This window comes from Lates calcarifer, linkage group LG7_1 (genome assembly GCF_001640805.2).
Source record: "Lates calcarifer isolate ASB-BC8 linkage group LG7_1, TLL_Latcal_v3, whole genome shotgun sequence".
NCBI classification, from domain to species: Eukaryota; Metazoa; Chordata; class Actinopteri; family Centropomidae; genus Lates; species Lates calcarifer.
The window spans coordinates 14,553,759-14,564,282 of NC_066839.1; the positions used below are offsets into that span (position 1 = coordinate 14,553,759).

The following is a 10,524-nucleotide window of genomic DNA, read 5'->3' on the forward strand; positions in this document are numbered from 1 at the left end:
GAAAAAGGAGAGACAAAGACCTGAAGGTAAATAAGACGAAAGACAGAAAACTGTATGTGGCCCCACCATATGTCCAAACATAAATCTGTGTCAGTAGCACTTCCTGAAGTATTAAGCCAGTTTCCGTCTTTTGGATTATGTGTATGTGAGCACACCTAATATACTGGAGTATGTTCGACTTTATCCCATTTGGGATTTACTCAGTACTTACTTAGTAGTAATCCCATTTCTTCTAATCCAAACCTCCCCACACACACACACCCCGTCCAACATGCTCTCACACACACATAAATACACACATGTAGCCTTTATACTCTCATTTAGACCAGCAGCCATTCATGTTGTTGGATTACTGCTGTCGATGTTTCGGATTCACACTCATAAAACGCCATGGACCCATCTCCCTCAAGACTACACCCAGTGATACCTGGGTAAGTACGCTCTGTGTGATGTAGTAAATACTCTGTAATGGAGAGCTAAGGGCTCTTCTTGTTGTCTGTGAGGCAGCAGAGGTTCAGTGCACAGGGAGGTGTTTATCAATATGTCTAATAGATTTTGGTTTGTCTGTTTTCTTAGATTTTTAATATTAGTAACATAAACTGCTGGATTACTAGAAGACTATGTAATATTAACTGATTACTTGCCATTGTCTAAGCATTCCTTTATCTGCTACATGCAGTTTTATGGAAAACAACAGGCAATTTATTACAGTTAATTGACTGTCATTTGAATAGTGTCATCCTCATTGTAGTCATAATTAGCAGTTAACTGGGAAGTCTATGAGGTGTATATCCTAATGTCATAATTAGACTGTTGTTTCTTCTTTCCAAGCATGCTTTTCAGTAATTAGCCAAAATTCACCAGGGCTGGGGATGGAATTTGAGGTCTCAAAGCTGGTCTCTAGAGCAGTTTTTTTAAAAAGTACAGTCTAGTCTGAAGATGACAAATACACACCAGAGAGTTAGCTAAGGTGTTAAGCTATCCCTGGGGGTATTAGCATGAGCTCAGCTACTTTCCTGCTTTCAGACACACCCACATCCTCATGGCTGTCTGAACAGGATGAGATCAGATTCTATGTGGTTCCCAGCTGAGATGGCCACAACAAAATTAAACATAGGTTGGAATTATATTAGTTAAAAAACAAATCATTATTCAGTAATTACTGCCTCAGGATACAGACATTAATTCCCATGCTGTTCTAACCATTATTCACTTCCATTTTGCAAGTAACCTGGAGGAGGAGAGGAAGAGGCAATAAAGAAGTAGACAAGAAGATGAAATTAAAACAGCATCATATATGAGATGTGGCTTTATGAGGTTGTAATTATGCACAGTGATGCCTTGAGATAAATGTGAATCAGCGTGGTAACATGCGGATATTTAGCTGCTGCAGAATTTATCATCATTTAGTTGAGTGAATTAGCATGCTAACATTTCCAACCAAAATTACCATAAAGGTCACTTGTTCCTACACTCAATGGCAGGTGCATTGGAGTTTATTCATCATGGTAACAATAATAAGCACAGGGTTAAGATCATGGAACAGTCTCAGTTTGGTTAAGTTAGGCATAGAAAATACTTGGTAAGATTTAGGATAAGATTGTGGTCTGGGTTAAAATTGGTTGTTGAACATGGATACTGTATATTTTAACTGAATTTCGAGGCTAATCCGTTCAGTAATGCAATCAAGGCATTTGACTAAAAGCCAGAACTCTCATGGTAGAGGAGAGATAAAAGGATCACTAGAATTATTAGGGTTCATCCTCTTAGGACCATGAATGTCTCAACAGCAATTTCATGGTAAACTATTGAACAGGTTTTGCAAACCAACCAATGTGATAGATAGATCAACCTGACCAAAAGAGCAAAATTCAGTGGTCCATCTTCTCAAATGTTAGGATTTGGTGTTTTATTTTTTGGTGTTTTATTTTCTGTTTTATTGCATTATGAACTGAACGTCTGAGTTTTCTTTTGTTGGTTGGACAAAACAAGCAAACTGAGGACATCATCTTGGACTCTGGGAAACTGTACTCTTGCATTTCAAAGACTAAAATATGAATCAGTTAATCATAAAAGTAACTTACAGATGAATCGATAAATTCAATTCAAGAACAATAGATTTGGAAAAGTGTATATTTCTTTGAACAGATCGGTGTAGTGAAAGTTGTTGCTTCATCTTACCTGTGGTTCCTATCACAGCAGACATTTGATGTGTCACAGCAGAGAAAGCACAGGTGTAACTAATGAGATTAACGGTGACCCCATTCCAGTAAGGTGTGCCAGTGTGAGGGGCTCTGGCACCCGGCATGCCCGACTGGAACGCAGCTGACAATTTATGTAATTAGTTACACCTGTGTTTGACAAGCCCAAATGTCAGCTGTGAGAAAAAGGTCTTTTATCTCAGCTTGTTGGGTGTCATGTAGCTCATTTCCTGTAGTGGCTGCAGCTAATCATCTATGAAAGGAGACTTTAGTGAGCAAGCACCGACTGTCTGCTGCCATCTGCTATCGCCAGCCATAGTTTTCTGGGTCATGAGCGAAAGGAGGAAATGGAGGAGAGAAGCAGCTTTGGGATACACGCAAGACATTAAATACTGATGATGTCCTCCCAATAAATAGCTCCAAATATAGAGTTTTTTCAGTCAGATTAAATAAACATAAAGCTTTATGTTTCTCTTGGTGTTCATAGTCTCTTGTTTCTCTGTTATTGCTTTGTTTATTTGAGGCAAACTTCGCCAGATGGTCGATGGATGTTGTTTCAAAAGCCAAAAGGCAAAATATCATCCAGTCTTTGAGGAATAGTTCTCATCTCTGCATTTGATTTTTGGTATTTTATCACCTTGAAGATTGTAATTTTAGTTTTTTTCAACACTTAAATGAAGGGAAAAACAAATTAAAATCTTGTACGTGCTCACTTTAAAACAAAACCGTTTTTAAATTTAATATCTGATGGTTCATTGTCAGTCAGCAGGTGTGGTATTATGTTAAGTTTTCTGTCCCCTCCTCAGGTCGTCCTGCAGAATCTGTTGATGTGCATGGTGTGCTTCTACTCTCTCTACTACATCGTGGTCAGTCTTTGCATTGGACTGCTCAGGTACACACACACACACACCTACTGGGAGTATGTCCAGTGATGTTGCTCCTGTTTATTGTTTGTGCACATCTTTTTCATCTTATTGTTTCTCCAGGGTCCATGAGATCAACAGCTTGTTGGCTCCATTCGACTACACAACACAACCATCATGGCACAACCCCAAATACCTGGGTGAGTATATGCTATAGAGTAAAAACCTGTACTGTATGATATGACAGTTAAAAGTAAAAGTAAACCTACAGACAGAATAGAAGCAAAACTGCAACTTTAACATGTCGTTTCCTTCTCTTCCTTCTCTTCTCTCTTTCCAGTTGGGTGTAATTTCCACAGAAGTGACCTATGTTTTAGGAGGGCTGGTGTTCGCCTGGATTGTAGAGGAGTGGGTCTGGGATTATGCCATAACTGTCACATTGCTGCATGTCGCGATGACTGTAGCAGGTAAACACACACACACACACACACACACACACACACACACACACACACACAGTGGATCAATAGAGCGGAACAGCTGATAGGATTGGAGGCCTGGTTATGTAACTGGATGTAGTTCAAAGTCTACAGACACACACAATGGCAGTAGACATTTAGATGTCTATCACCAAAGTGAATTGAAATGATACAAACGCTATGATCATTTTCAAAAATTTACATTAAGAAAGCCCGAACATGGTCTTTTTTGAACATCTTTCACTCTTAACTAAAGTGTATGGATATGTGTGGGTCTGTTCCATGACTTCTATGGAAAGTACAGTACAGTTTGGGCTTTTAAAAAAAAACCAACACATTTTTACGCACATTTTTTGTGTTGTATGTTTGCAGTGATGTCAGACTTCCCTTCAGCTGAGCACTGGTGGATAGCTCTGGGTAAGTTTTGTATTTCTTCTCTTTCATCTTTCTGTCTGCCCCCTCATGTATATTCTTATCTGTCTCCAATCCCATTTCCAGAGTGGGAAATCTCCACTCTCTATTTTTCTCCATTGCCTCTCTGCCTCTCCAAGATATTACTTTTTCCTGTTCCCAGGTTTATTATAACTGACTTCCCACATGCCTTCAGATTCAGGCTTCTTGGGGATAGCTGCTGCTGGACTCCTAGCCTTCCTTTGATTGATCCCTTTTTCTCATTTATGTAATCTCTCTCTCTGCAGGTTCAGGCCTGGTGATGATGATATTTGGGGGACAGTTCCTGGCCTATAAACTCTTCAGAACCAACTTTGTCTATCCAACTGAACTGCAGAACTTCTAATGGACACAAATGTGTAAAGTTTTTTTTTACTGGTTTACTAGTTAGTCTCAGATGCCTGATCCACATTCCATTGAGTTCACTTTGCATCGATTGTACTGCTAGGTTCATGTTATCCTACGTCTATCCAAGACACACTTTGACTACTAGATACTTGTTCATTATCAGCCACCACCATTATCTATTGTCAGATATCTCATATCCTTCATTTAACAGTGTTTTTTTTTGTTTTTTTAACATATTCTGTACAGTTTCAAATATTGTTTTGTACTTTTCTTTACAATCTTCATACTGTAAACAAAATGTATTAGCAGAAATGATGCCTGTAGCATTCAGTAAAAGCCTGGATTATACAGCTGGAAAATACGTACTACTAGCAGATCTACTAGCTGATATTTTCCAGCTGTAATGTCAGTATAATATGTAGAATGTGTTAAATATCAGTTTGTAGAGTCTATAGTGTAGCAGTCCAATACGCAATGAGAAATGCAAACAAATTTAAATTCATTGTAGCTTGATTTCCTCATACTAGTCTGAGTGGATTCTGTTTGATTTCATGTTTATGTGTTATGAAAAGTTCACACCAACACCACAAATGGTGATTTTAATGCTGGATGTATATATTAGTTAAAATCTGTTGGATTTACATTAAACACTTAATGCAAAAGGATTGTTACTGTGTGTTCATATCTGTGTGTGCGTACATTCACGCAAGTGCCAGCGTGTTGAATCCTTGATTCAATTTAAAAGGACTCATCAGACACTAGAGAAACTTCATTTTACATCAAATCAGACATTTAAACATCTCCCAAAAAAAAGGATATAGATATCCACAGTTACAGATGTATGAAAGAGAAAATGGTTTATCTGTATATTGTATAACTAAAAAGAGTAACAGGTTGGGGGAAGTCCTGTAGTAGTGAAGTGGGCACAAGTTTTTGACCTCTGGCCTGCCCACAGTCGACTCTCATTTGACATCACGGTTCCCTGATTCTCAATTAAGTGACTTCAACCTGAGCGCCAAAACAAAGAGGGCGACTGCAGCGTCTGTGTGGATTATCCGCGATATACTAAACATCTCTAAAAGCAGCAGTAACTTCAAGAACCGGTGAAATGTCTGGAAACGGGTTAACATCCAGTATCCGGAGGTTAATAAGCACCGAGGAGCGGCTGCCGGACTAGCAACCCGGTAAGCTAACAAGCTAAAGTGGCTCCTCACAGCTAGCTGGTAAAATGCTAATGCTAATGTTTATGCTGAAATTGGAATTCAGATACCAAAGTTTCATAGCGTAGGAGAGCCAGCTGTGACTCTAGGAAAGACATTAAGCTTCTACACTATTTGTTTCCATATTAAGGGAAAATGCCTGCCATTTCAAAAACAGATTCAGTCAGTAAAATTAATTTTGTATCAGCATCTTAACGACAGAGAAATTAGCCTTGGCGTCAGTGTGAAATGCGATATTGTTAGTTAAGGATGTAGAGCTAAATTTAGAGAAAGCCTATATGTTGCTCCTCAGTCAATCATCCTGTTCATACAGCTCAGCGAGTTTTAGTACAAGAACATTAGGTCATCAGGTCTTATGAAGGTGCTTAGGTGTAGTATGTGTACCAGGTAAACATTGGAAAGTTAAATTCTGTCATAATAACTCAATAATTGAGGAAAACAAATCACCAACAAAAGCAAAATCAACGAAGAGCTGACAAAGAAATAAGAAGGCTCCAACTGATAACTAATGTGGTGGTTAATGCTTATAGGTTTAAGTCCAGCTTTACTCATGATGATGTTTATAGACATTTCAGGGCTTTTATTTTCTGTTGTAGAGTCCGTTTGAACAGCTCCGCCAGCAGATGAATGACATCTTGGGTGATGGAGGGATCCTGAAAGAGGTGGTCCATCCTGGAGAGGGTCCACCTGTACCCCAAAATGCTTCAGTATTGAGTATTTACAAGTGCAATTTTGTTCTATAATCTCCTGGCACAGTTATTATTTCCCAGATGTTTTTGTTTTGCCATTATCTCTCTTATTTATTTTTTTTCTTTGACAGTCCATTATTCTGGCTTCCTGGAATACTCAGACCACCCTTTTGAAACCACTGTAAACTTCAAATACCCCCAGATGATGAAATTAGGGAGAGGTCAGAAATTTTTTGTCCAGGTTCAAATAAATTTACCAGTTAACCAATAAAAATCGTGGCCCTTGAAAGAACTTATTTCTTTGATTGAAAAATCTACATTTTTTTAATTATCATTCAAACAGATGTGACGCTGGTTGGACTGGAGCTGGGTCTGCTGACCATGCAGAAGGGAGAGTTCTCTCGTTTCCTCTTCCAGCCCCAGTATGCGTATGGGGACATGGGTTGTCCTCCATTCATTCCCTCCTCTGCTGTGGTTCTGTATGAGGTCCAGATCCTCGATTTCCTCGACTCGGGACAAGTGGACGACTTTGTCGCACTGAGTCCGGTAGGGAGGCTGCAGGTGCCCTCTTGTATCTTGCTAAGATATGTTTTTTTTTTTTTTCAATTGAAAACTAAGGAATCTTGCTTTCTTTGCCTCCAGAAACAAGTCACACCTTGAACTGTATCTGTTTTAACACATGCTTAATAGCCCATAATCCATTACATTTTTTATACTGCAGTGCATTTGTAATGGCCAAAATAAGTTAGACTGCAAATCAAACTGACTTTGATGTATTTCTGTTTGTACTGTTACTTCACATTGCTTTACATCTTGGCTGTCTTCAGGAGGAGCAGAACACTGTTCCTCTGTCCACACTTCTTGAAGTTGTCAACACACTGCGCAGTTTTGGCAACCGCTGCTTTAACCAGAGCCGCTATGACAACGCCAAAGATCGCTATAAACAGGTAAATCTTGATGTGTGTTAAAGTTAAAAAAACCAAACAATTTATTGCTTTTTATCTTTGATTACCTTCCATTTTACTAGCTAACAAGGTATCATGCTTCTGTTCTTGTTCTGTGTACTGTTGGGGATGAATGTGTTTTGTGTTGGCTTCTCTGCTTGGCAAACAGGCGATGATGCTGCTGGGGAGCAGGGAAACACAGAGCGACGCAGAGAAAGAGGGGATCAAGAAAGCCCTGCTTCCTCTCTATCTGAACCTTTCTCTCACTGAGCTCCGTCTAGACAGCCCGCGCAAAGCCCTCAAATATGGCAACAAAGCCTTGGAGATAGACTCAGGCAACACAAAGGCTCTGTTTCGCTGCGGACAGGTTGGTCGGGGCTTTTGTTTGTTTTCCAAACCATTGGATAAAAATCCTCAGAGGCTCTGAAGTGCTCCAGATTCTGCATTTTTCTTTGACGCTGGCCACAGGGCATTTTTCATTTCATTGTGTTTGTTATGATGAAGGAAGAATTGCCAATGACAACAAAACTTTTAATTAAGGCAGCTCACACACTGATCCTCTTCGGACTGAAATGTCATATTCTGAATCTGCTTCCGTTCATAATTTCTATCAGCCACCTGTTCGTTTTAATTTCATTTGGTTTTAGATGTAACTGCATTTCGGGGGCAACCTTCTCCTCCGTGTCTGCTCATACTGTAAATAAGGATGAGTGCTGATTATTCAGACTGATGTCACCTCTGTCAGGCGTACCTGGACCTGCATGAGTACGAGAGTGCCCAGGATTGCCTCATAACCGCTCAAGCGAAGAGGCCTTTTGACAGTGACATTAACAACCTCCTGAGGAAAGTGGCAATGTAAGATCGACATTCATTACATGATTCAGAATGAATACCATTGTCAGGCCAGTCTGATCTAGTGCTTTTCTTTGCAGCCATATATATATAGAACCTGATTTCTCATTTTAAAACGTTTCATGTTCAATGCATATAAAGCTGCATATTACTAATAGAATGACGCATAATTAGATGTATATTTAATTTAATTATTTAATGTATAGATTTGTCTTTGATATAGGGGCTCTGATCTTTATGTATTCTGAGTGTGTGGTATATCTAATGCTAGCTTTAGCCACAATCTAACAAGCTGTATGTAAATCATTGGAATTTTCTAGGTGCTATAAAGACAGCTTGGACAAACAGAAAGACATGTACTCAAAGATGTTTCGAGGCTTGAGGGGCCCAGTGAAGATGTAAAGATGTGAAGATGTGAAGAAAAAAGGTAAGAAATCCTGTTCACTAACAAATAAACCCAGTATCATACATCATCTTTTAAGAGAGACTGACCTGTTTAATAAAGTCGTTGTGTGTTGCAGATGGCAGAAAAAAGAGCGAGCTTCAAGGTTTAACATCACATTTTCTCTCCAGTACTGATCATTCGAAAAGAGTTACACCCTTTGTGTTTTCTGCTTATGTTGTGAAGGTAATAATATTGTAGAGATGTATTGTTAATTTCCTTTAAAATAATTAGTTACTTATAATTCTTATTAACAAGGGTTTGTTAATAATGTGGCTGAACAGTTGTTTTTCTGTTTGAAGATTTGCTTTACAGGATTTGTTTTCACCTCAAATGAATATGATTATTATGGCTGGAATGGCAGTCACCAATCTTGAGTGGCTGCTTTTTCTAGAGTTGCCACCTCTCTTTAAATTCTCTTCTTAAAAACTGTTTGTACTGGAGTATTAAACGTTTTCTGACTCTCTTACTCTTGAGGTGATACTAATAAAAAATCAAACACTGTTTCACTTCTAAGATGTCTTGTCTTTGGTGTAGATGAATTGTAGACTTGATGTCTTTTTAAAAAATGTCATTTGAGTTGAGCTTCAGGATCAAACGTATGGTGCTGAGCTGTCTGTTCTCCTTAATTGTGACATAAGGCTACTCTTACATTTAGAAGATGATTGACGTCATTAATGCGCCTTTTATAAGGGCTGCGGGTATAAAATAATTTGTGCTCAATACGAGAAGTGTCTTTATTTATAGGTGAGAATATAAATTGCTGACTGACTGTATGTTGTTGGTCAGAACAGTTCAGACAGCAGTCGTTTAATCTGATTAGCAGCAGATGGGACGAGAGGCTGAGAAGGATGTGCAATACATTAGTAAAGTAAAGCTGTGAGGGCTGAGAGGGAGTGCTGCTAGGGAATGTAATGTAGTTGTGTGAACCAACAGACACTAGGGGGCAAATGTAAGCAGTCTGTCTCCATACTGTGTTCTACTCCCTCACTGAATGATGTGAAGAATGTGGCTACAACATAAGAAATCAGAGTGCATGAAATATTAGATATTGCACAACTGAGATAAATGTGGTATTAAAATATGAAATTTATAACATCTTTCCAATATGAATTATTTGTTTTATGATATTCTAAATTTGGCAGAGCTCACTATTATATTTTTACTGATCCATTATCAGCTGTCTCCCAGGCAACTGCTCTGCTGTCCTCTATTCCTCACCTTTAGCACACACGCCAGAACAAGCTGCCATATTATGTGACTTCTGCTACAAGGTGTAAAGGTGGTCAGCAGGAGGAGGCCATGATGGGAATACAGCAAAGCAGTAATGAAGAGAGAGAGGTAAAAAAATAGGGAGGATAGAGGTCTAGAGTAGTGGTGAAGGACGAGAGGAGGGGAAGGTGGGATGACGGGATCAGAGGTAGGGAGGGGCAGATGGAGGAGCAGAAAAATCTGATTGACCTCTGGTTAATCCACTCGCCACAGTGTGTGAGTGTTTACCATCATCTCGCAGCACATGGCCATAGGGTCATGCTCTGTGAAAGACAGACAGATACAATGGTCTCCAGACTCACCTACTACCTTCATCTCAGGTAAGGAGAACGTGAATGAGAGAAATACTGTGTGCTTGAGTGCTGGTGTGTTTGTGTGTGTGTATAATGCTTTTTATTCTTGTGTAGTCTACATGTTGTTTTGACTCCTCTCCTTGACCCACTTGTGTTGATGCTGATATGGCAGTTGCTTCACAGTCAGGTGCCATCGACTCAATATTTGAACATTAAATTGTCATAAGAATTTAGAAAGATTCCCAAGAATGTTCTTGCTTGTTTTGTTGGATTTTTTTGGCCTGTGGTTTGGTCTTTCAGCCAGAGAACTGCACCATCATTTGTCGACTAACTTGGGACAGTCAAGGACTCATCTGCTGTTTGGCCTTAAAAACCTTAGTGTTTGTTTTGGACTGTATGTGCATGAGGAAGATAACCCAAAATCTGGGAGAGTGTGAGAGTGTAAACATGGACGAATATTCCTCCATGTTT

The 10,524-nt window shown here is 39.2% G+C and overlaps 2 protein-coding genes across 2 annotated transcripts; both read left to right on the top strand.

Annotated features, from left to right (window-relative positions):
* The first annotated feature begins 323 nt into the window (after nucleotides 1-323).
* tmem244 (transmembrane protein 244) lies at nucleotides 324-5,000 on the top strand. Its single transcript, XM_018696063.2, has 6 exons — nucleotides 324-431; nucleotides 3,008-3,093; nucleotides 3,188-3,264; nucleotides 3,406-3,531; nucleotides 3,916-3,960; nucleotides 4,242-5,000. Exons 1-6 carry the CDS (start codon nucleotides 339-341, stop codon nucleotides 4,337-4,339), a joined length of 525 nt encoding a protein of 174 aa, XP_018551579.1. The 5' UTR covers nucleotides 324-338; the 3' UTR covers nucleotides 4,340-5,000.
* A 916-nt stretch (nucleotides 5,001-5,916) lies between these two features.
* fkbp6 (FKBP prolyl isomerase 6) lies at nucleotides 5,917-8,987 on the top strand. The gene is made up of 9 exons (XM_018696023.2): nucleotides 5,917-5,922; nucleotides 6,158-6,275; nucleotides 6,382-6,471; nucleotides 6,594-6,796; nucleotides 7,078-7,197; nucleotides 7,364-7,561; nucleotides 7,940-8,049; nucleotides 8,367-8,473; nucleotides 8,568-8,987. The coding sequence occupies exons 1-8, from the start codon at nucleotides 5,917-5,919 to the stop codon at nucleotides 8,446-8,448; spliced, it is 927 nt and encodes a 308-aa protein (XP_018551539.1). The 3' UTR covers nucleotides 8,449-8,473; nucleotides 8,568-8,987.
* The last annotated feature ends 1,537 nt before the right edge of the window (nucleotides 8,988-10,524 follow it).

Excerpts from the sequence above, each read along its gene's own strand:
- tmem244 (XM_018696063.2), top strand. The coding sequence starts at position 339 with ATGTTGTTGGATTACTGCTGTCGATGTTTCGGATTCACACTCATAAAA. Across the intron at positions 3,265-3,405 it reads GCACAACCCCAAATACCTGG|TGGGTGTAATTTCCACAGAA; the intron begins GTGAGTATATGC and ends TCTCTTTCCAGT. Across the intron at positions 3,961-4,241 it reads GCACTGGTGGATAGCTCTGG|GTTCAGGCCTGGTGATGATG; the intron begins GTAAGTTTTGTA and ends CTCTCTCTGCAG.
- fkbp6 (XM_018696023.2), top strand. Across the intron at positions 6,797-7,077 it reads ACTTTGTCGCACTGAGTCCG|GAGGAGCAGAACACTGTTCC; the intron begins GTAGGGAGGCTG and ends GGCTGTCTTCAG. Across the intron at positions 7,562-7,939 it reads CTCTGTTTCGCTGCGGACAG|GCGTACCTGGACCTGCATGA; the intron begins GTTGGTCGGGGC and ends CACCTCTGTCAG.